This window comes from Seriola aureovittata, chromosome 23 (genome assembly GCF_021018895.1).
Source record: "Seriola aureovittata isolate HTS-2021-v1 ecotype China chromosome 23, ASM2101889v1, whole genome shotgun sequence".
In the NCBI taxonomy this organism is placed as follows: domain Eukaryota; kingdom Metazoa; phylum Chordata; class Actinopteri; order Carangiformes; family Carangidae; genus Seriola; species Seriola aureovittata.
The window spans coordinates 3,806,149-3,832,143 of record NC_079386.1 but is presented as its reverse complement, the minus strand read 5'-3'; the positions used below and the strand labels follow the sequence as shown (position 1 = coordinate 3,832,143).

General features: G+C 40.8%; 1 protein-coding gene across 7 annotated transcripts in view; it reads left to right on the top strand.

Annotated features, from left to right (window-relative positions):
- nrxn2b (neurexin 2b) overlaps positions 1 to 25,995 on the top strand; it is a 721,062-nt gene that overhangs the window by 308,865 nt on the left and 386,202 nt on the right. For 6 of the 7 annotated variants that reach the window (XM_056368788.1, XM_056368786.1, XM_056368784.1 and 3 more), the window contains 2 exons: positions 16,513 to 16,536; positions 25,340 to 25,501. In XM_056368788.1, coding sequence (XP_056224763.1) covers positions 16,513 to 16,536; positions 25,340 to 25,501 — 186 coding nt within the window. The remainder of the gene's footprint in view (positions 1 to 16,512; positions 16,537 to 25,339; positions 25,502 to 25,995) is intronic. The other variant, XM_056368783.1, reaches the window with a different exon arrangement.

The window sequence follows — 25,995 nt, the reverse complement described above, 5'->3', positions numbered from 1 at the left end:
GAGTAACACAAGCGCATACACATGCTAGACTGAAGCACTATTATTATCTGCCTGCCTGTCTGTCTCTCTCAGTATCTGTCTGTCTGTTCATCCATCCTTGTGCCCATCTGTCTATACTGACATTAACAATAAAATAGAGATGGAACAGAGAGAGTGGCATACCAGGCAGTGCCTTAACAACCGGGGTATTGATTCAGTCAGTGATTTGCATAAAGTTCACATAGGCCTCCAACTCTATTGTATGCCTCAAGCACTTCCGTACAACTCCTGTTGTTTTTAAATGTGCTATACAAATAACATTGACATTACAAATTAATAGCCCGTCTAAGGTCACATCAGTAAGTTGATGGCTTGATAATGTTAGTTTGTACACTGCACTGCTTTATTGGCAAAGTAATCTCTGCGCTGTTGCTCGTAAAACAGCGCAGTGGCTAATGGGATCTGTCGATGACTCAAACCTGCTGAGGACTGAGAACCACGGCGCACTCATCGCAGCGGCTTATGGGATTGGTCGATTTTACAGTCTGTGTCGCAGCATTACGCTGGGAAAGAGAGTACTGAGTAACCAAAACACTCCTAGCCTAACAAATTAACTAGCCTATTTGTAGCACAAATACAGTTCAGTCACAAATAACAGTCCACCAACAGACAATGACATGAATGTCGGTACTTGTGCATCGAATTTAACTTTTCCATCATTAATTTGTGCAGCTTTTCATGAGCAGATACCACTGCATATGCACTAAAACAACACAGTGGCTTATGGGATCAGTTAATCACTCAAACCTGCCAAGAAACATGAGAACCGCATGATAACATTCGGAAAGGAAGTAGCCTACTGAACTGAGTGATACTGATAACGCATTCATAAGTAGCATTTTACTTACAGAAAAGACTACAAAGTAGTGAAGTATACATTGAACAGCACAAGCTCTTGCGGTCGCTTCTTGCGGTCGCCTCTTGCGGTCGCCTCTTGCGGTCTATTGGTTCTCATGGCTCGCTGTGTAGAGTGTTTTGTGAGTAGGCTATAAACAGTAGAGGTGCGAGAGGATGAAGACATGAACAAGGACGAGGAGGCTGTGTAAAGAGTCTGTAAGATCCATACAACGAATGGTCTTATACTGCCAAGTCTTATCTAGGCTTAGGCTGTGTATGTGAACATGCGCCATAGACAATGATGTAAGATGAAAGAAAACAATGTCAATTTGACAACGATCGATTAATTTTGCTGTTGCTGTCTGATTCCAACGGCTCAGGGAAAGAACGAGATTAGGTAATCTTGATCTTCGGTCAGTTCGCCAACAATACAATAAACTGCAAGGATTGTGATGGGAAAATAAGATCAAATTAGAGCAGCACAGTACAATCAGTTACTAAATGTTACCTATGCAACAGTATCTAACATAGTTAGTAAGTTTATTCGTTTCATTTCAAATTTATAATGATAACAATAATATGAATTGAATAAATAATATAATAACAAGCGCATCTGTTAGTGTTAAGGTTAGCTCTATTTATCCTTGATCTTCCTGGGGAAAAAATAAAAATTAACATCATGCCTGTATTGAAAATCAATAGACAGAGTTCGCTTCTGCCCTGCATGTTACTCAGGATGAAGAAAAAAAAGAAAACACAGCATGTGCTCTAAAAACCTTTGATTGAACTTCATGCAGATATCATATGCCTGTACTCATCATGCTGTCCAGGCGATCTCCATTAACTTGCCTAACAGCTTGAATCCCCATCGGATTATTCCCATCGACCTAGCGGGCAATGTAAGTGTTAAAGAGCTCTCTGGATTTACGATGGACCATCAACACTGAGAGACAAAAAGGAGCGAGGCATCGATGACATTGACCACCTCTGACCCTGTGTTTACATCCGTTGATACAGCCGATACCCAGCTGATCAATGAGCACTTGAATGCTCCGAGGTCTCGACAGTTACACACATGTCAGAGGAAGTGTAGTGTGGTGGCGCTCATACGGTCACGTATCCTTAGAAACATCTAAGGAAAACACTTAAGAGCTAAAATAAATATATTATAGATCGCAACAATAATCAGTAGCACTTGTGTATAAATAATAAGATGTGCACAGCCTGAAGGTTTTTAATATCATTCTTCGCACATCATAGAGACCCATGAGAGTGACATGTGACGTGAGGTTACAGGAGGTGAATCGACTAACAGGAACAATGCAGTGCTTTCCACAACACAGACACTATAAACTACATCTTCCAAAGACGGCCAGACTTCAATAACACTTTCATGACAGTCACCTCAAGCTTGGCAAAGACTTACTACTAATTTGGACAACTTTCCTATTAAATAGCATTTTTTGTCATTTTAAGTGTGGCCATGCATATTAATAAGCGCAGATTATCACCTTCAATACGTTGTCCCTCCCATCTACCTTATTTGGCATAGTTTAGATGCTATAAGTACTGTTTATTCCATCATTTAATCTTTAAATACAACTTAAACATGTAAACAGAGCAGCCACACTAAGACACAGCTATTGTTTTCCCCACTGCTCTTCCCGTCGTAGCTAACATGATATCTTGTATTTAAAAATAACCCACAGTCTACAAGACAAGCACTGAAATCCAGCTGAGGTTATCGTACAGTCCCATTTGCCTCCAAAGTCTCATCCACTCTCTGTCTGTCTGTTCTTAGTGGCTCCTCTAACGTCATCCATATCTACGGTTGCATCAGTAAGCCCCAAAATAAGTAAAGCCTGTGAGCTCTCCACTCTCTCTCTCTCTCTCTCTCTCTCTCTCTCTCTCTGACTCTCTCTCTCCCTCTGTATATGTATATTCACCATCTTTCTCCACAAAAACCTATGAATTTGTCAGCTTTGTGCAGGATAAAATGAAGCAGACAGAATTAGGTGAGGTGATAGGGACTCTCCACCAAGAAGAAAGGGGAGGGGTGGGGGAGAAATGAGTATGCTACATGGTTAACGAATGATCACAGGTTCAGAGCTCCCCTTGGTGGCATCTGCCAGAACTGCAAGTGTCTATGTGGGAGGAAAAGTGGTTTATGTTTGAAAAATTCGGCAAATCCCTGTGGTCTACAGCAAGGACACTTGTCTTGACCTCTCATCAGTGCAAGTCTCTTCCCCTCAACACACACACACACCCCCACTTGTCTGACCCCGTTCACTGCACGCATTGGTTGGCATAAGCAGAGAAGCATCCCACCTCCACCCCCCTCCCCCCCATCCCTCTGCTCTGCCTGACACGGTGATGTACCATCATGGACATCTCATAGACTTTAGCACCAGTGACCATTCTTGCCCTTTTCCTTGCCTCTGGGATTACACACACTGTCCAAACACCCTGCAGAAAGAAGGGCAAAGACAAAGATGGAAACCCTGATGTTAGGGTGTCTTGGGAAATGATAGATATATCTGATACACTGCAAGAAAGAGAGCACATGGTGAAAATATGTCATATATTAAGTGTGCAAGGTTAGTGCACTAGGCTAGTCAGCATGCATGTAGCAGTTAAGGTCGTTCTCTTAGTGCATGCACAGAGCATCGACAACATCGTACTGCAAGTTTTTTGAGTATTTATTTTATGATCTTCCCACTCAGAGTCCCTGTAGACACATCACAGCCACAATTGAATTGAAAACACCTCAGACTAAAACTGAACTTAAACCACTGGCGCCTCTGTTATTACGTTCATATCCATTACTGTAGCTGCGGTAACTCAAAAGTCAATCAATCAGTTCGTGTGTGTGTATGCGTGCGTGCGTGCGTGCGTGCATGTATGTGTGCATGTGTGTTGCAAAGTAGCAGCAGAGTAAGCGCAGATCAGGTAGAGGCTGATGTACAGTGAATGTTCAGATGTTAATGTATTTCCTTTAAACATTAGATTTGCACACAGGTTGTGATATCACAGCCAGCACTGAGACAGGAGCGTTGAATGAAACACCTGACAGCAGTCAGCAGATTTGTTTTATCAGCTTCCTCTTCTGTCACACACTCAGTATTTCCATAGCATTAAAAGTTTAACCAGCAAAACTCAGCTGAGCCTCTGCGTCTGTGTACAACACAAGTAAACTGTGATTAGAAAATCACTTTTTAGTGCTCATTGTTACTGTGTAATGTATGTAATGCTGAATCTACAGAAGCCCTGACAGGCAAGTAAAAAATAAAGAAAATAAATAAAATATTTTCTTCCTAGTAAAAGAAAAATAAATAAATAAAAAATAAATCACTTGCCTCAGGGATTTTTTATACAGTTGAAGAAAAAAAAATCACTGGCCTCTCTGTTTTCACAGATGGAAAAAAAAAAAAAAAACTTGGGGAATCCTGATAAAAACCAATGTTTTCACTTGCCCTTCACGGCTTCCACGTAAATCTCAATCAGAATCAGGTACATTGGCAAGTTGTTTTTCACATGAGGAATTTGCTTTAGTGTTTTGGTGCATAACAATAAATATAGTAAGAAGAAGAAATATAAAGCATAAGCAAAGTCACAGCAAGTCAGTTAACTTAAATATAAATAGAAAATGTCTTTAATAAAATACATATGATAAAAATGTGAAAAAATATAACAATAACAGAATGTAATAAAGTGTAATAATGGAATGGAATGCTATGCCTTACAGTAGTTCGATCTTTAGTTGACCGTAGAATTCAAATCAAACAGCTTTTTATTGTGGTGTTTCATCCTCTTTAATATTATCACTTTGTATAATCATTAATATAAACCCATTCCATGGTTGGTTCAGACTGCGGCAATGCAATTCCAGGAAACATGTCGGACCCTCTGCTTATGATATACTGGAAAGAAAGAGATGCAGAAATACAGTAATCTATATACTGATGTATTCGTGGAGGACTAACTTTCCACACGGATGATCACTGGAATAATCACGACGGCCTCACATCACAACAGTCTGTCTGTCTGTGTGCTGAGCAGACGCCCCGGGCCCCACAGGACACTGCAGGCAGTCAGAGGAAACATGAGACACACATTGGCAGGGGAAAGGAAGTGCGTGCTTGTATGTCTGTATTTTGGTTTGGTTTTTTTTTTGTTCATGACAAGAAGAGAGAGTGAAAGAGCGGCTGTGTGTACAACAGAGAGTGGGAAATGAAGTGTAGTGCTGCCATCTGAGACTAAAGGAGAATCTGAGCGGTGGGAGGATTGGGGGGAGCACTGGGAGGGAGATAGCAGTTTGTTCTGTTCTACGAAAAGGAGAACAGAGGAAAGTTTTCTATGTATTCCCCAATGTGACTTTATGAGCAAAAGATTCAACATCCACTGTGTCACAGAACTGGGCCAGTAGCATCGCCGGCATCTAGAGAGAGATAGAGAGACCTTTGAACTCAATATCTTTTTTTTTTTTCTTTTTTTTTTAAACTATCCCATTTTTCCATTTTGTATCACTGTCATCCCCCCACACCCCCTCACCTACAGTATCATGGGCCCTTCCCTTGTCTCTGGCTGACTCTTGCTTTCTGTCTGCTTTGATTTTCTTTAAGTCTGCCCACCCCTCGCACATCTCTTTTCCATGTAACTGGGCCCTGGATGCAGCCATTGGATTCATGAATGGATCAAACAGATTTTTTCATGTTCTTTTAGTGCTGGATACACAGCCCTAAGGTTGAACTACTGGCCCGGAGTTCAGCTGGAGAGCTGGTGAGCTTTGATCTGCATCTGGATAGGGTTCAGCGAAGGTCACGTTGAGAATTATAATCTGTTACACGTAGGCAGCGACCATTGTGAAACATATTGGAATCCACTGAGGTGCTGGAATTTTGAGAAAGTGGATTTCTTTTAATTACTTAGGGGATAAACTGCCCGGAGAATCTATAGAGAAATGCAAATATAAATGTTTGCTTTGCTGGAGCACAGATTGATGTAACAGACTAGTGATTCAGTCTCTTAGGAGACCTTCATATTTCTTGTTCTGCAATCTCCCACTACACAGGAAGCGCTGTGCTTCACCTATTTGTTACCAGCAGTAAAGCTTGATTAAAGCAAGATGATGAATCATGGCTGTTATACAAGAAGTTAGTTTTTGATGTTTTATTAAAAGGTTCCATATTGTATAATAGAAGGTTTGATATCCATAAGAAGATATATTTGTGGTTTTAGGAACCAAAAAACCATCTCAATGTAGTTTTACGTCTCCTCTCTCATGCGTCTCTCTCTTGAGCTCTAGGAACAACAGGTCAGTGAGCCAATCAGAAGAGGAGGCTGTGAGCCTCTCTTCTGATTGGCTGACTGTTTTCTGAGTGATCAAATAAAAATAAAGCAAATTTCAGGCAAACTCTCAGAGAAACCAGATCCTAAAAAGTCAGTTGCTGAGAGCGGTGACTGCTTTGTTGTGATGTCACAAAGTTACAGAAGTCCTGACAGTTCATTTTAACAGCCAGAGACAGTTGAGAAGGGGACAGCACACTTACAATCATTTCCTGTAACTGTGTCACGTGGGGTTCTTCACCCCCCCGCCCCTTTAGGAGACCGACAGCAGGTCTGAGTCTGTTCAGTCCTATGAGAGAAACATGATTCATACTGTATCTAGTGTTTTGTATTGTTGTTATGTTTTAACATGAACAAGCAATCAAACTACACTCACTTATGAGAAAGGAAGTGTACACCATTTCACACCATTGGCACTGCTTGTAATGCGTCATCTTTGTTATAGAGTATCTTTGGGCTTAGTTTCTAAATACAGGCTGTGTGTATTTCTCTGTGGACTGAGGCTTTGATACTTTCACTGTATTAATATAGAACCTAGACCTGCTTTATAATCACACAACACATGGAAGTCTCACTTTATTCAATATGGGACCTTTAATGTAAACCACAAAAAAAGCATATGTGCTATGGGGAAAAAAAGAAACTTTCAAAGTCATTGTGAATCCACAGGCATGCACACAGCTGTTTATGACTGTGGAGGCTGAAGCCCGACCTCACAGTCAATAATGGATAATAAAACTTTACACACAAAGTTTTACAAGCAGCAAGGCAACATTAGATAAAAACCAAGAAGGCCAACATAGTTATTCAGTTGAGTGTACACACACACACACACACACACACACACAAACACACCAAATTGAATTCACAACTCCTTCTTGCCTCCATACATGTCTCCCACACATAAAAAGGAATTGGTGCTAACTAGCTGTATGTATTCACATCCACCACACAGCACTGCTCTCACACGATGCCTGTGTCTGCTGTTTCATTCAGCTAGTGTTTGGTTTTTTTTTTTTATGCAGAGAAATAGAACAAGAATGGAAAACATTTGATAAGAAAGAAAAAAATAGACTTCCCATCCAAATAATAGCGTGATTTGAAAATGAAACACTGTCACAGCTCAGTTGCTGTCATGAGTGAAAGATTCATCAGGGAGAATCGTTGTCATTTATTAGCGTCATAAGATCTTCTACAGGCAAAAGCATTAACAAGGAATTTCTAAATGTGCTGCAGCGGTTTAAACCCTTCGTTCATCATTTAGTTTCTCATTTGTTGTAATCCCTGTAAAAGATATTCAAGAGTCATGTTTTAACCGCCATAGCATGTTTCATATGAGACTGCAGAATGAGAACATCAGCCCTCCCCTTCAATCAATACTAGAAGCTTACCCCACCCACACACACCCCACACCCCCCGTCTTGCTTTGGTATCTCTACCTCTTTCGCCTGTTCAGATTGTTTTTCATCCATTTCTGTAAGGTATGATCAGCTGCAATTACCCTCCCCACTCCTCCATCCTCCCACCCATCTCACCCAACCTCCCTCCAAGAGGCAGCTAGAATTCCTAAGAGAGAGCCAATCAATTCCTCTCTCTCCCGCACATCTTCCCCTCCCTCTCTTTCTCATTTTCACTCTGTCTCGCTTGTCCATTCCGGCTAGCAATTTGTCACTTAGCAACTGTGTCTGCTTTGCTATTGGGTAGTGAATCGTCCCTGCCTGCAGTAGTCGTATTAACCCTTTCCATACAACTGCATCCTCCACTTAAACGTTCTGATATTATTGATAAAAAAAAAATGTCTGACAAGTCCTGATTTACGAGGTGAGGGCGTTAGAAAAACCTCATCCTTTAGTGCTTTGACATGTGCAACACGGAAAAATATGATTCAAGCAAAAGTAATTGGTGAGCAAAAGAATCAAATGAACTTAATCAGTGACTGAAGCAATTTTAATCTTGAACCCTAGGCTTAAATGTCATGGCCACTCCATACACACATTGTGGATTAGCTCCTACCATTCACGTTAACATCTCAATCAAGTCAGCATAATGCGTTTAGCATAATAACAGGTTCAACCTCCTGTGGCCAAATTGAAAAAGCCATTTAGAGTGCTTGGCTTTGCCAGCACACAGAGCAATGCATTTTTTATGGCAGACGATAGGTATTGCTATTCAGGGCAGGCAGGAGAGTAGTGGATTTGTTTGATGTATATAATGACATGCTAACACCCCTGTAATCCTTTCTCAGTTTACCGCCAATGACATTTTAAATATTCTTAATGTGTTTTAGCCGTGCCGAGAGGCGCAGTCATCATCTGGATTTCCATTTGGGAATTATTTATTTATTTATCCCCCCACCCTGTGCTTCCTTCCCCACGCTGATCAGAGGTCAGTATCTGAATCACAACATCTGACTTTGCATTGCAAAAAAATTAATTAATTAATACAAACACCTCATGTTAAAACATCATCCCAGCTGTTTGATACTGGCATGGAGAGGTTCTGTGCATTTGAGGGGAAAGGAGCTCATTTGCATCACATTTCCACTGCATTAGCATATCTGCCCGCATTCCCACACTCGCTCACTCATCAGCCTCATTTGCCACTACCTGCTCCAGCACTTTCATCTTTATTCATTCCTCTGTCTCGCAGACCTGTTATCTGATAACAAATCTCTGCACCATTAGTAGATTCAAACAGGTGGAAACAGGTAATAAAGTGCTAGCGACACAGAAACAGGTGAGATCTCCAGAAAGAGATTATGGGAGAGCACAGGACAAGTCAGCAGGGGCAAACGACTTAGGAAGAAAGTGAGGAGAGGTGGCCTTGTAAAAGAAAACACTAGCAGTGAACATATTTATAGCATTTTGTATCCGTGTGAAAGCCTGTTGTAAAATAGCATCAATGTAAAAAAAAAAAACAACAATCATCCTCAGGCGCTACCTGCATCATAATTGGGAAAGTGCTGTCCCTCAATTTTCCCTCTCTACTCTTGCATCAGTTAGTTACTCTTGACAACACCAGAGAACTCAAGCCAAATCACAGTCTGCAGTACCAGCATGTATAATTCAGCATTTGTGCAAATTGGTGACACTGAAATGACACAGCTTCACACTTTAATTCCGAGGGGAAAACAACACACCCCCACACCTTTACTGCTGATGTCTTTTATTGTCTCTTATTTTCTCTGACTGAGTTGGGTTCTAGAGACATGGCATGTTGTTTTCCTCATTTACACTCAGTCAACAGGAAGAAAACAAACTTGCCAATGCTGTGGGCTTAATACTTTGTGCTCTGTAGGTAAGAAGTAATTTGTTATTATTTTGTACTCTTTAGCTGAGCTGAAACATTTTTTTTTTCTGATCAAGTCCAATCACAAGTACATACAAAGTATAACCAATTATGAACTGCGAGAGCGTCTAAAACATGCATATTCATGTTCAGCTGCTATAGTTTTTAGTTTCACACACTGGATTAAAGTTTAGACGAGTTCAGAGATAGAAACAAAAGGTAACTATGCAGTTGATCTTTTTTTATTCAAATGTGTTTTTAATTCCTAAATTAAAATGCCCTCTCTAGCTAGATCAGCCATCTACCAGAGAAAAAAGTTTAGTCTATTTCACTAGTTTGAAGAAGATTGTATACTGGTTCTATAGGGATGCAAGCAGTATGTTTAGCCAGGTACAAACTCAAAATGGAGAAGGGTGCGTCCCTAAAACAGTACAACAAAATAGCTGTGACCAAAACTCAGGGGCCACATCCTTCAGAGGCTGCATTTGAAGACCAATTGCATCACAGCCGTGTGGCTGTCCCATCTCGAAGGCTCCTTCAAATGTGGCCTTCTTTTCCTGGGCAACAAAGGTTTCAATGGGCGGATCCTTCGCGGCCCAACCTATCCCAAGATTCATTGCGTAATGTAATTGTAATGAAACATGGCAGCAAACAACACAGACAGAGAGCCCAAAGATTACACTTTTAAATATAAGTATTGGGTTTCAGTTGAGTTTAAAAGCTAACAGTACCTTTAAATATCAAATTTTTGAAAAATAGGATGTTATCAAGGTTGCTAGGCGACAAGCGTGTTACTTTGTGATGCAAGGGTAAGAGCGGGCACAGCTGGTGACGCCAGGCAAAAATCCTCTGTAGGTAAGACCTTCTTATTTCCGTTTGGCCTTCGTGGACCACGTCAGCCATGCCGTCGTAGGCCGCGTCCTCAGCTTGTGTCACATGGTTTATTTTGTACAATAATCTAAGGCACACTGTAAAAAGGCAGTTGATTAGTACTTAAATAATCTTTACTGTCACATTTTCAAGTCTCTGCAGTCGCACTTGTTTGACATTAAACTTGGTCACATCCTGATAAAATCTAAAGAGAAAGAAGGGCCACTGTTCAAAGGGAGAGTCGTCTGTCAGTCACAGATGGGAAAATAGAGATTGGGATGATGGGAAGCTTCACAGAAAAAAGAGAGAAAGTGATGACTGTCTGCATTGGAATACACAATATGTTATACTGCAATTTCCATGCACACATACCTATACAGAAGCATACACCCTTGCCCGCTGTTTGTTTGCAGACTCCTCTCCACTGTAATTGCAGTGACATTTATATTTGCACCTGAAGCCTGTCTGCCAGTTTCCATTACTTGGAGCTAGACTTAGAGGGAGGCGGACTGGAGTGAATGCCGGATGATTGGAATGAACGCGGAACCAAATGTACCTGAAAGAGCTATTTTGAATTGAAGCCCAGCTCCACTCCATCTGACAGGGTCACCCACAGAGTGTCTGTGTTACCGAGGACAGCTTCATAGACCACCAATGCGTAATTACCCAGGCAGACACGTAGATGTATATAATATGGATCCAGCTCGTACTTAGGTGTTTACAACACACACTTATTTTTCATGTGTCACTTATCATTAATTCACACTGAAGTTTCTGCCTGATGACAAATCACACCTCTTCCCTTCCCTCCTGCCCCATAATACTATCCCACAATATCACTTTTAGCACTTTTTTTTTTTCTAAAGGCCCAAATTGGAAATTTATAGGAGAATGGTCATCAGTCTTAGAACTTTCTCAGTTACAATGATAAATCTATCTGGACTGGGAATCTTGGCTCCACTGCACTAGTCATTGATCATTTTCACAGCTTTGTCATTAAATATTTATTCAGCTTATTCGCTGGTGGCCGCAATTCAGTAACGTCCAGAGTGACGAGTGTGTAAAAGATCAGCAGCTCTACAAAAACATCATTTCACATCTTAGCCAACTGCGGCCGGCATCCTGCAGGACTTCTGTGTAACGCCGCTGACAAAGCCTCATGAATTATTTCACCACTCACAGCTACGGAACAAAGACAGTGAATTGGTATGTTAACAGTACCAGCATTCCCTCCTCCTCTCTTTAACCAGCCCATCCCCCAGTATTTAATATGAAGATTTCTTAGCCCAGGGGGCCCTTTGGGACAGATGCAGCACAAAGTTGTTTGTCTGGGCCCGTGGTTGTTTACATGACTGGGAGCTTTATCCTCCATCAGCAAACATCGGTATTCACAGCCTTAGTTTTCCCACATGGGTCAATTACAGAGAGCGTAACGGGCTGTCACAGCAGGGGCTTCAGGCGTGTTGGGTTTGAGGCAAATTTGGAACAAGTACAGAGTGGAAGAGGAAATGCACTGTAAGACAGTAAAATTAGCAGGACAGAAAAGGGGCAAGCTGGTCTGTTTTTCATAATCATGCATCCCTGTTCCGCTCCTATTCTCATGTACTAGAGTTGTTTTTCTCCAGAATCCCTCGACATATTTATTCATATTTATCTTTTGGTACTCTCAGTTGTTATCAGCCCACTGTATTCCCTCTATACTACGCTCGCCCTTCTCACTGAGACAATTTGGCATTCCTGGGATGCTCTCTGCGTGGGATAAGGAGGGATTCATCTCATATGGTTTGTTATTGTAGGAGATGTCCTGAATTTTTCCCTCATTAAATACAACAAAAATTGGGAAATCGTGACAAAAACCCTTTAAACCAACTAAGTAACCCGACCATTCTGTCTGCCGTTTGATAACAAAAACAGGACAAAAGTTTAATTTTCTGCACGATTGATCTTGACAATGGAACAACAGTTCAGCAGTACTTATAGTTCTTGAGCCTGCAGTAAAAAAAAAAAAAGTCTGACTTGTATAGCAGCTGCAACCCTAGATCTACGTTCACACATCAGTTTCAGTGGCTCAGTTCACTACATTTCTTTCTAGTCGGGCAGTTTATTCACAAAGCTCTTTCTGCTTCTTACTCTTCAAATCAGTCCAGTCCCCAGTTTAAAGCTCCATATTTTCCTCTTCTCCTGTGTTTTAAGAATATATATGTGTGGTTTTAAGAACCAAAAACCATCCCAAAGTAGTTATACATCTCCTCTCTCAGGCTTCTCTCTGTGGCTAGTAACAACAGGTCAGTGAGCCAATCAGAAGAGAGACTCTTATCCTCTCTTCTGATTGGCTGACTATTTTCTGAGTGATCAAATAAGAATATAGCACATTTCAGGCAATCACTCAGAGAAACCAAATCCTGCAAGGTTGGATGATGAGTCTAGGCGGGTGGGGCTTGGGGCATGGCTGAAAGCAGTGACTGATTCGTTGTGACATCACAAAGTTACAGAAGTCCTGACAGCTGGTTTAAGACTCAGTGTCTGAATACAGGCTGTGTGCATTTCTCTGGACTGAGGCTTTGATACTTTCACAGTATTAATATAGAACCTAGACCTGCTTCATAATCAAACAACACATGGACATCTACCTTTATTCGATATGGACCTTCAACTCCGTCTTCCTTGAAGTGAATAGTTATTATGGTGCAGATAAACTTAAAACAAGACATCATAATTTAGTTTTCACAACCCACAAAGCTTCATTAAGACACCTCCAAAGATTAACAAAGCAACATGACAAATGTAAGAAAGAACAAGGAGCTAATTAAGTGTCCTCCTTCACTGAATTTAAGTTTTGCATAAACAGGTTCCAAATTCATGTCCATTTCTTTTCCTCCTAGTTTTATTCCTTTACTAAGACCCACTCAGGGAAATCAAAATAAATCTGCCCTCTTTTCTTCAAAATGCACAAACTGCTTACTCACAGAACTGTGTAGACCAGTGTTTCTCAAACTTTTTCAGACCAAGGACTCACGAACCACCTAACTCCCCAAACATCCTCAAATCCAATAGGGCCTACCACTTCAATAATGTTGTGGTGAGCTTGCGTGGAAGAATGTGAACTGGGACAGAACTTTATCAACATGTTTCTTTATGTAGCATCAATATTACACATATGGACACTGGGCATATGCTATCAAACACACGATGAGTCTCAGTTGTGGTGACTACATGAGTAGTAAAACTTAACACTTGCCTGTTGCGTGCGATATGTCAGAGGTTTGTTTTGATTTTCTTTTAATTGACACGCTCTTAAGCCACTGGTCCGTTGTGTTTGTTTGATCGTTCATAGGCTGATAACCGGTGAAATTTAGCACAGTCCCAGGGCAAACTAACAGCTGGCTTCATCCACATTTCCATTCAAATGTCACGCTCATCATTTTCGGCGTAAATCGTGAAAACAAACTTTAAAACGCGAAGCTACTTGAGTAGACAGTGTCGGTCACAGTGAAGTCCAACAACAACGCAGAACAGCCAACTCAAATAATAATGTTTCAGTTTATGTATGGGTTGATTTAATGTTGAAAAAGACACATTTACAATACTCACTAGTAGGCGAGAAACACCAAATTTAAAACATGATATTTTAACAAATTTAGGCACCACTCTTTGAGAGAGGCTGGTGTAGACTCACTCATTACAGGGGATTATGCAGGGACTGTGCACACAGAAGTCCAAATGTAATCTCTCCCTTTCATTTCACACCACCCATCTTTTCACTCGCTGCCATCACTTTATCGTGTCATTTCAAAGACCATTAGCAATTTTTTGAAGGATACATTTTTCACAACCATCCCAGGGCTGTTCTGTCAAAGAACAGAGAGAGAGATAAGTTCAAAATCCAGACATCAAATGCCTGAGAGGGATCTGAAACTTACAGAATTCAAAATGTTGCATTTAATAATCTCCCTTCTCTTTTGCCCCTGCGGTATCCCAGGCTGTCTTTGAATGAGTTTTGAAGAGCCTACAGTCAATGTCACCTTTGTAAGGATACATTTGTCTAAGTTAATAAACCATTGTCAGCCTCCCAGTTATTCAAGCCCCGTATCACATCCACTCTTTGATGTATCAGCTGTTGTTTTCGTGAGCTCAGAGACAAGGGAGTACAGCACAGTGTGGATATGCAAATTCACACCCACCATTGAATCTTATTTACCTATTTAATGGATTAAGAGGAGTCATTAGACAAAGTGGTTGACTGGTGACAGTACTTTAACATGACCCCGGATCAAAGAGTGGGCGTGCATGAAGCTTCAAATCGGCCAGTTAGCCCCACAGGGAGGACTCTGTTTATGGTTACTACTTAGACTCAGCTCCCACACAGATGGCACAAACACATACTAATCCAGCCCACACACACACACACACACACACACACACACACACAGTACTGTACCTACTGTACAAGGGACTGACAGACTCCTACACAAACATTGTGATGCCATTTTTTGATCTTATGTAGAGTATCTCACCTGCCGGGCCTGGAGCTTTGTAACTGTATCTAAAATCTGATCTGTCTCAACAGCTGAAATCACAAATTGGTATTTCAGTCAGGAAGTGCCCCATTCCCATTGAGCCGTCCCCCTTTTTGTCCATATTCAGTTTGTCAGATATGGTCACCCACAGCAGCTTACTATTTCAACCCTCAGATCAAGATATAAGATGTCCTCTAGATGTCCACTGTGTCCAGAGGGAGAACCCAGGGCAGATCTCCCAGATAGATCTTTTACCCTTCTCACAGCTATCTACCAGCATATATCACATATACAACTTGACAGTGTTTTAAAATAGAAATTGCAAATATTCTCTCACTCTGCAAATGAGCATAAAAGCTCAAAATAATCAGATCTTTTAAAGAAATTAAAACGTACACAGCAGTGACAGGCAGAGGATATTTTTCTTGACTTCTTATTTATTTTCATTTCATATTCTACTTTGTATGTTTTTGTCTTCCCAGGGACAACCAGCATTGCTGTTTATTGTGGAAATGACATAAAGGACTAAATGGACATCTCTCTCTCTTTCAGGATGCTGCAGATTCTACAACCCTCAAATGAAATCAAATTTGCCCCTCCTCTGTCTATCCTTTCATGCTGAAGAACAGGCTGAATTAATCCTGTTTTCCCAGAAGCCCTGATGATTTCACATCACTACCTTTAAAACTGGAAATGCAGTGTAGTTTTTCTGTAACTATAATTGTTCATTTTTACAATGCAATAATTTCTTCTTTTTTTTTTTTTTTTTGGTTTCCTCTTGCATATGTGACAGTAGCCCCTTAATGACTACTACATGGAGACATTGTGCTTAGGGATTTTGCACCTTTTGAAGTCACAAAAACATGGTTGGCCACGCCCACTGCTAATGTCCGCCACTTTGAAATGGAGTAGTTCCCCACAGCCAGCACGCCTGTCAGAGTGAATACTAATCTGATGTACTTTTCCCTCATTCCCTTCCCCCACTCCAAAAAACAAACATCCCCATCAAAACTACCCAAGTCCCCTCTGTGGAAGTTGATTTGCTAACTCTTGTCTCTTTTACTAACAACAAGCTTCAGAATTCTTCCAATTTGATTCTTTTCATTGGTGAATTTTACTTTTCCCTTTACCTTTTATGATTTCAACGACTAACACTGTGTCATTCACGGAATGTGAACCATCTGTTGTTTTCTCTACTTAACTTGCGACTTACATACTAACAAATGTATTGTTATCCTTTTATTCCTTTTGTTCTTTATGATTTTATTTAGTAGAAGACCCTTTCAATCAAAAACAGTTAGACGATTGCTTTCTTTATTTCTTTATTTGGATGTTTTACTACATAAACAATAGGAAAGATTTATTTTTATTAAAATCGGCTGATAGAGTGGGGCCCAAAAGTCTGACTCTGACTTTTGGACCCCACTGTATTTTTTTTACTATTACATAAGATTTTTGTATAGAATCGAGTCGCCTATGAAAAGGAGAAGCTGCTTTTGCAAAAGGCGATTTTTCTTTTTCTTTCCCATTTTTTGGGGTTGAGGTGTGTTTTCTTGAGTTTAAGGTTTGTCATTATTTTTTTTTTTCTTTCTCCTCCCCCTGTTTTCTCCTGAAGCACGCAGGCATTGGACACGCTATGGTAAACAAACTGCATTATATGGTAGATATCATTCTAATTGTCTTATACTTTGGTTTGCCCTGGGTTTTCCGTTACCTTTTTCTATTCTGTTTGCTTTACTGAAAGTACAATCCGCCATCAATTCCAAGGTAGCTGAAAAACTCCACCTCTCTGTTTTTCGTTTAGCCCTCTCTATATATATGTTATTGCTTTTTTTTATTGCCATCCAGTTCTCCCCTTCCTGAAAAGACTTAACGTGTTCATCCAAAGAGGTCTGCCCAAAAACATACAGAAATTTCGAGTTTAAGATTTTATTTTATTTTTTGCTGTTTTTTTTTCTGTCTCTTTTTGTTTGGTTATTTATTTTATTCCTTGACTACAAAATCTATCCGTATGAAGAAATAAAGAATCATAATGCAAGATATTTCTCAATTGAGTATTAGAAAAGTATTAAGAGTTACCTTTACTTTTTGTAAATTTATTTCCTCCTGATTTATTTTCTTAGACAAACCCTATTAAGTGAGCGTACGCAGCAGACTTCTCAAGCAGACAAACAGCCGGCTATGGCAACTCCAGTGAGAGGAAGTAAAAATAAAACATAAAAAAATAAAACTCCTTGATCATTAATTTCCCCAACTTTTTTTAACAACTTTTAAGGAATGGCACTGAGGAGACCATCTTTCTATGTTGCCTCAGTTGGACCTGCTCAGCCTGTTATGGAGCCACCTGTTATCCTGGCTCGCCATCCTGTGGTTTATGGACTCATGAAGAGTATTTACAACTCTTGATTTAGTGGCCAAAGCCCCCACTGTAAAGTAGGCATCAAATGAGGGCTTGATCCCATTAGTAGCCTTAGGCTGATTTATGATCAAGATGGGGCTGTTCCCAGACCTGCACCTGGACGCACTCCCTCCTTCTCTCTCACACACACACACACACTCACACACACACACACACACACACACACACACACACACACACACACACACACACACACACACACACACGTGCACTCTTAATAAAGTGCTTTAATGTACCAATAGTCCCCTGAACTCCGGGGCAGAAATGATCAGACCAAGAGTACTGATGAAAGCTCATTATTGAAAATAAAACAGCAATTGCAGCTGCATTAAACTGCAGACTGGGGGACATTTGCCAAAATCATTTACAGACAATTATATTAAAAAACTGAATAAATAAATAAGATAAAGACTCTCTGTGTGACACCTTAGTGGGATCTTATTTTAAAAACTCTTATCAGGCTGAATGAACTATAGACCACCCGTGGCATATAGCTATTATCAGACTTACTTGCTTTCACTGGACTTTTTCCAATCAATAACTGAAGCTGCCCGTTGACGCAGACCATGAAGGGAACTGCCTGGGAAAATCTGAACTGTGTGCGATCGACCCTTCATTAACACTAACTGGCCTCACCCCTTGCATGAAGAGACTTGAACCCCCTCCCCTATCTCTCTCTCTCTCTCTCTTTTTTTTTTTAAATTCTGTTTCTGTTTTTGATATACAGATTGCATTGAGTATATATGTATATGTATATATCATGGCTAACATATATACATACATATATCAATTGTCCTAATATAATCAATATGGCCATAAAACATGTTAGCCACACCTCTTGTCGTTTTGTTTATTTAATTTAATTTTATTATTATTATGTATATTTTTTATTTCTATAAGTTTAACTTCAAAATTAACTTACTAAAATGAATAATGACCTCACACCTTATCTTGCTGAGACAAAAAAAAAAGGGAAAAAATAAAGAGGGGAGACAGATTTTCATTTTCTTGGTGAATAGAGACGCCCCATAGAAGACATCTGGCCAATCCATCATGACACATGACTTGGAGAGAAGTGTTAGGAGTGTGCAAAGAGTGACTGTATCTGTCTGACTCACTCAGATTTGAGAAAAGTAATTTTGAGCTAACATCAGAAATACCAGTGGAGGCATAATGAGAACTGGAATCTTCACTGAGTGCAGTTTTTTGTGTGTGTGGGTCCAATATTAGGGAGGACAGGGGTAGTTATGATACAATATGTCCCACCATTGTGATTCGTAATTGCTCTATTCACCAAGACACAGACGTCTTCTCTCCCCTCTCAATTTTCCCTATTCTTTAAAAAACCCTCTCATTTCCGTTGATTTCATCCGTGATTGGTGACATCGGTCCCATCCTGTCCCACTCCCACCACCAAACTGACAGTATCCAGTGGTCGTTCTCCTGCACCCTGTTTGCATGTCTCTATTGGCTAGAACGTCCTCACATCAGCATCCTCACAGGGTGTAAATGCTGCTCTAGCCCAGCGCGTGTCAGTCTGTTGTACACGTGTCTTGATGGGTTTTTTTCTGTTGCATTTTTGTCCAAAAAGAAAAGAAAAAAAAAAAAATTAACATTGAAAGTTCTCTTCCTTTCCCCATTTGTCTGGTGATGTTTTGCCCTGCAATTAAATTTACTTCCCCACTATTTCCCCATTTTGCTGCATCTTGCCAAATGGTTTCTTTTTTTTCTTCTTCCTTCAGTTTTTTGTTTAATAGTCGGTCTGTTTGTGTTGTGTCTAATGGAATTCTCCCCCTCCATACCCACTCTCCCTGTCATCTCTCTCCATTTTAAGTGCATGGCTTGTGTGTCACCCTGTTAGCTTGGATGGATTCATTTTGTTTCTTCTTAACCAAAACAAACCCTTGTCACATGAAATAACACATTCAGTCCAAATCTGGATCTGGTTTGAAGCAATCAAATTGCAGAGGACTTTTAAAGAATCCTCACCTACTCTCCCCACTTTGACTAAATTTACTAAAACAGTGTTACTAATCTACTGTTTGAATCAAACCTTTGTTGTAACTGTACTAACAACCATTTTTGTGTCTGACTTTCCCTTACTTACAAAAGTACTAACCGATTTCGTTCACCCTCCAACCCCCTTTTAACTCTTTCGGCACAGAGCTAAAGAACTTCCCCCCTTTTTCTACCCCATCCTCTTGACAACTGTTACCAAAACGCCACTCGCCCCAGACTTCCAAACCTTCCCTCATTTTCAGTCTTTACTAACCTAGGGATGTTGCTTAGCTCAAAGGTTCATGATTTATTAATGAAAGACAGGAAATATCCCTCAACAATAAATTTTGACAAGCTGCCAGACACCTATCGAAGTCCTCCGCTGGATGAGATCCCTTTCTTTCCCTTTCTCTCTCGAGCATCCTTCCTCCCTGTGGGTCTGGCTTTGACCTGAACTGACAGGGAGGAAGAGTGTGTGCAGTTTATTGTGACATGTTTCTTGTCTGAGCTTCTCAACTGTGTTCTTCATTCAATCCACCATATAACACATTATTTCTCCCTGCAAAAGATCTCTGGTAATTAGATGTAGTGCCAACAAAAGGGTAAGTGATACATTTCCAAGGTAAGCTTGATGCCACCTCACTGCATGAGTCGTGATGTTCATGTGTGAAGGTACTGACAGACTGTGCTGTAAGAGTTAGAAATTGCTGACAAAGAAACTACTCGCTCGGATCGGATGCTGAAAATCACGACTGCCTTTGGGGATTGAAGGTTGAATGAGATCTGTATTCCTGAATGGGAGATGCGCAAGAGAGAGTGACTCACACAAAGCTATTCCCCATTGTATGTGCCTGACAGCATATGGCTTCAAATACCATAAAGTGTAAAAGTTCTCTTACCGTCAGCTCATAAGCCACTACCTGACTCCTCAACATTATGAATAACAATGGCTGAACCGTGTGTGTCCTCAGCATCATGTGTAGCTACATCTCCAAGCACATGTGATCTGCAACTTGTGCACATTCAATTAAAACACAATTGAAGTATATAGTGGAGCGGCTTAGTCCTATCTTTTCTAGTATAGAGTTGTCTTCACTGCATTCAACAAGACACTTTATGTGCAATCTTTGTGTGGTCAGTGAGATCTCCCACCACAGCTGGAACTAACTTGACTGTTGTTTATTTCATGGGAGGGGGATCTACTTTATGTGCCCCTCAGGCTACATCCACACTAATATGTTTCCATTTTAAAACAGTGGTTTAAAGTGAGAATGATTGGGGCGTCCCAGGGGCTCACCTGTTAGAGCGCGTTAGTCCTGACCGCAGCGGCGGTTTGAGTCTTCCCCTCTCTCTCCCCTACATTCCTGTTTCTCTCTCGCTTTCGATATTGGAAATATAAAAAATAATAACAAAATGAAAATGATCTCCGCCCAGACGAGCATTTTAGCTCCGTATCAGAAACGATCTGCATCCATACTAACACACCTGAAAACAATGTAAACATGAAGCAGATATTCAACTCTGCAGTTGATTAGTTGGCACAAAATACTACAAACAAGGAACAGCAAAGACAGTTGTAGCGTTAAAATGGAGAATTAGGCTGAAGAACAGATGCTAGCAAAGACAGGAAGCTTGTAACTCGTTCATGTTGCACCACTGTTAGTCGATGCTGATGAAACCCAATCACGGAGCCACCGTGGGTGTCTACGTCATCATTTGCAAAAGGTCTCTGTTTTTTCCCTGGAGTTTTAGGGTAACTAAAACGGGTTCAACAGCATTTCCAAAAGTCTCCGTTTCAGGTGTTAAAGGTCTGCAGCGGTGTGGATGCCACGAGTAAACATAGATGAAAAAAGTTTTAAAACTAAAACGTCGTAGTATGGATGTAGCCTCAGTAAGCCAGCAGCCTGAAGTCATGGAGTCAGATATGGTCACTGAGCCAGTGACATGCTCAGCTGAGCAGGACTCACAGATGTACAGATGTAGTTCACCACGCACTGCATGTGAGGACCCACGTTAATCACGTTGTTATTCCGTAGGTAGTTCTATGCTTTTATAAGGAGCAAGTGCACAAGTGAAAAATTGATTGAATAGGATGGAGGTTAAAAGCATAAAGGAAATCATTCCCCCACTGCAGGGCCACGCAGGAGGCCAGTTCAGCAGCATGCGAACGGGTTAAATGGACCGCTTATCGTGGTTTGAACTTCAGAGCTGTGTCAATCCTTTCACAGTGGATTCAGCTGTACACAGCTCCGCTCTGTGTTTTCTGTGTTATCTGGGACACAGAGTTCAGCCAGGTCCGTTTGGTTTCTGTGTGTACTGGGCTAAAGAAGTATTTGAAGAGCAGCTGGGTAAAAATCAAGGGATCCAACAGAAACAGTGAGGGGCTTTGGAGACAGATCCGGGTGTTACATGTGTTGTCCTGTTTATTTTTTTGTTTGTCGGCGTTTTAGTTGCTTGTTTTAGGTAAGAATGAAAGCAGGGACGGAGCCAGATTTTTAGACTTGAGTTTTTATCATTGTACATGAGAAAATGTGCTAGAAAATTGTTACTAAGCCAGTTCTAATTTCACTATTTCTCAGGAACGTCTCCTAGATTATCACACTAGACCATATTTCAAGAAGGAAACTGTGATCACACAATTACAAAGAATTATTTTCAGCCCATATTCAGGTCTCAGGTCTTTTACATATGTTTTCCCATCAAAGGATATCACATGTTTTTTTGTTTTTTTTCATGCAGTAAACAATGGGCTAAACCATCATTTCCTACTGATCGAAAATAAGTCAAGGAATTGTGCAAGTTGCAATATCCAGGCGTTGGATTAACCCTGGCTCTTCTGGATGTCCTCACTTAGCTCTGCTTTGGTTCTGTCCCTCCCATTGCTTTGACTACGGAACAATCAAGGGAGCAAGCTTGTTTGTGGTATTTCATTAAGTGACCTGAATCTAACAATAATTTTACCTGTGAGCTGTCATCAACATTTAGTATAGAAGAGGGAGCTAATGTTGGAGGTTCAGCACTGCAGGTGTTACCGTTTTTGATCAAGTGAAAGTTTTTGTTTTAAAGTGACGTCATGGTGTCTCCAACTCGCTGTTAGCTGCATCTTTGCTTCAATCAGACTCAGCAGGATCTCATGGAGAGCGAGCAGCCAAAACCTCTCTGGTCTAGCCTTAATAATTTACTTGTCAGTCCATCTTTGCATTATGCACAAAATGTTTTGAGATGGGAGTGCGTGCTACTTTCCTCCAGGCTACGTGGCTTCCAGGCCGAGAGAACCAGGGTAGTTCAACTCTCAACCTGTGATTTTTTCAGCCTCTCCCTCCTCCGGCCAGTGATGCAAGTGCTTGTAATGTTACTCAACGGGATTGTGTGTGCAAGTCTGGTTGAAGCAGAGACTAGCTAACTCTTGTGAATAATTAGCTACCTCAGAGAAAACACTTTGTTTTGCTTTTGTTCATTCTTTTGTACTAATAATGCATGTGCTTTGACATATTGTCTCTGTGGGGTTTTTATTGCTGTTTAGGCTGCGGGTACTTTGTTTCAAACACTGCATGCATTAAAGGCTTTGATGAACCTTTTAAATGGTGGAATCCGGGGGTTGATGGAGAGAGCACGAGAAAGAAAGATAGGACAAATATGTTGCTAATCTCTGATCTCCCCTCTTTAGTTGGGAACTTTATAGGTGTCTGGCAGCTAGCCAATGCTAATCCCTCATGGCCCCCAGTGAGCACACACAGCCTCGAAGATGTACCATTAGCAGCCCTCCCCAAAAAAGAGTCGTTGGTGTTCTTCAGAGCTTTAGTCAGCATTTTAATTTCACAAGCTTCACAGGTTATATCTCCACCCAGTGACGTCTCAAATCCTACATCCTTACCTCAAGAGGAGGTTACGTCAAAACGTAGAAGGCTCTGGCCAAACTCTGTAGGATCTTGGTTTAAAGGGCTTATATCGTGAGACTTCTGCCCCCTCCCCCCTCTTTTTCTCCTCCGTAGCCGCCTCTAATGTCTCTCTTGTCACTGTGGGATAAATGAAGTGGCCTTGCTGAAAATCCCACCCGAGACTTTTCCAAACACCCCAGCGCACCAGCACTGTCGACCGCAGATTCTTCATGCTCGATACACCGATATGATACCTCTTCTCACTGAGTAGCAACAGCAGACATAAAAATGAGTTGCCCTGTTAAGAAGGGAAGTACGGCATAAAAATGAAAAAAGAAAAGAAAAGAAAAACAAAAAACAGCCAAGGAAAAGAGAAGACAAGCACTCAGCTGGGGTGACTGATCTATTGAGTGCAGTTGCTAAGGTTTCACTGTTTCTCTGACCTTTATATATTTTTTTTGTAAGTGAAATGTGTTTCATAGACTCATATCCTGCTGTTACTGTATAATAATGATTATCATAGCTTCACTAAAGTAGTTACTCTAGATCCAACATGCAAAGTGAAGTGCTACCATATGCAAAATGTCATTGTAAATAACCAAAGTGTAAAGTTGGCCTTCAGATGAAATGAAGATGGTTTGGTCCAGCATCACTTTTCAGTGTGCAAAGGTAATGAAAAGCAGATGGCCGCGGCTCCCTGCAGTGCTGTATTTGTGCTGTGTACATTTATGCAGAATAACAGATGTTGAACCAGAGACACTAGTGCTTCACTTCTGGCCCAGGCCAGCTCTATTAGTATAATTAGACAATAAATTGGTCACTAACTGCAGAAGTCTCTCTCTATCAAACAGCATCATTTTGCAGGAATGTTTGTACTGTAGCAGCATAGCTGTGGAACGGATAGCAAATACAGCAAGGATGTAACAGCAAATAGCCAAATTATACTTATTAGCGTTTTCATCAAGTGCACCAATTAAACGTCAAAGTGAAAAGACAAGATTTCATTTGTGATGACTCCTGGAAAAACCTGAGTGGAGCAAATCCTTCTCATCATTTCAGATGCATTCTATTTTCAACTTGGTGTAACTCATGTCTCATTTTGATTCCCTCTTCAGGTGTTCTTCAAACTGACAAGGTAGGGCCTGGTGTAACATGAAACAGTTGCTTCACCTGATCTTGTAAGGTCGAGTGTTACATCAGTACAAGAGTCTCCATACTAGCTGCCGTAATGTAGGGTAAAACGCTTTTGATCCGGTTAGTCATGTTCTAGTAATACAAGGTTACTGAGGAATATCATTTGAGCCAAAAAGAAAAAAAAAAGAAAAAAAATGACAGTCTCACAGAAAAGCCTGGGGGAACCTCAAAAATGTACTGTTTGTGTATCTGTTTTTTTTATTTTTTTTTGGGGGGAAGTATATAAAGTCTTTTTTCTGCGCTTCAATCCACACTATCTCATACCATCAGCTTGCGGCTGTGTGTTTGATTCCAACCGGCGCTCTCTGCTTTGTTAGCGATCAAACGTGAAGCAACGGAATATGTAACCTTGCACAAAAGACGAGACTTGAGGCAATTAAATAATGAAAGGGGGGTTATTTTTACTGGTAGTTCCTTGAATGAGGTACTGGCTCAGCAGAGGGATGTTGCAGAGTAGCTAGATAGACATTTTGACGGTAGTGTTACCTGTAAGATCATAATTTTGAACCTGATTTGAATTAGCATTTTATTTGAGCGTGTTTGGTTTAGATAGTTGTCAGTGTTTATCAATGGCATGTTAACAAATAGGTTGACTCACATGTAATTTGAATGGTATTTTCAGCACTTAAACTAGTGTCAGCTAACCAAGGATCGTTATTCTTCCACTGCCAACGATTAGACTGTTCCATTGGTTTTCCCTTAGCAACTGCACTCTAGAGTGAAAGGCCCCAGTCTGACTGGCACCAAAAGCAACCAACCGAGCGATACAATTTAGGGGGACAGCGCCGCCTATCACTGATGTTTAATCCACTTTCTTCCTTGTTTTTCCTCCTCATTCTTCTAATTTCTCTCCACTCTCTCGTCATTCTCTATTTCTGCCTGTCCCTGCTCTATTTTCTCTCCCCTCTGTCCGTCTTTTTTCATCTGTCTCTTTTGGGCCACGCCTATGCCAGGTGACCATCTCAGTGGATGGTATATTGACCACCACTGGTTACACCCAGGAGGATTACACCATGTTGGGCTCCGATGACTTCTTCTACATCGGAGGGAGCCCCAACACCGCCGACCTGCCCGGATCACCAGTCAGCAACAACTTCATGGGCTGCCTGAAAGATGTGAGTGACTCTGTGTGATTGTGTAGTTTAATATGATAATAATAATAATAATAATAATAATAATAACAATAATAATAATGAAGTTTATTTATATACTGTTGCACTTATCAAAATCAAAGTGCTTCACAAGGATAAAATGACAAAACAAAAACATGATATATTTGAAAGAGATTCTTCAAAAGCTTTGCGAAAGAAATGTTTTTTTTGTAAGTAGTCTGGCTGCTGCATTTTATACTATTTGAAGTGTTATGAATTGTTTTCTGATTCATGCCAGTTAGGAGACTATTACAGTGATCGAATCTTGATGAACCGAAAGCATGAATGATGGTTTCTGTGTCTCTGAAGGTCAGACATGAACGCATTTTGGCAATGAGTCAGTCTGTGCAGATATAACTCCCATATGTGGGAGTAGGAGGTGTCAGACGTACAGTATCCTGAATCCGGTTCAAGTGTTTATTTCCTGCCTCTCCTCCTAACCGCTCCACAGACAAAAC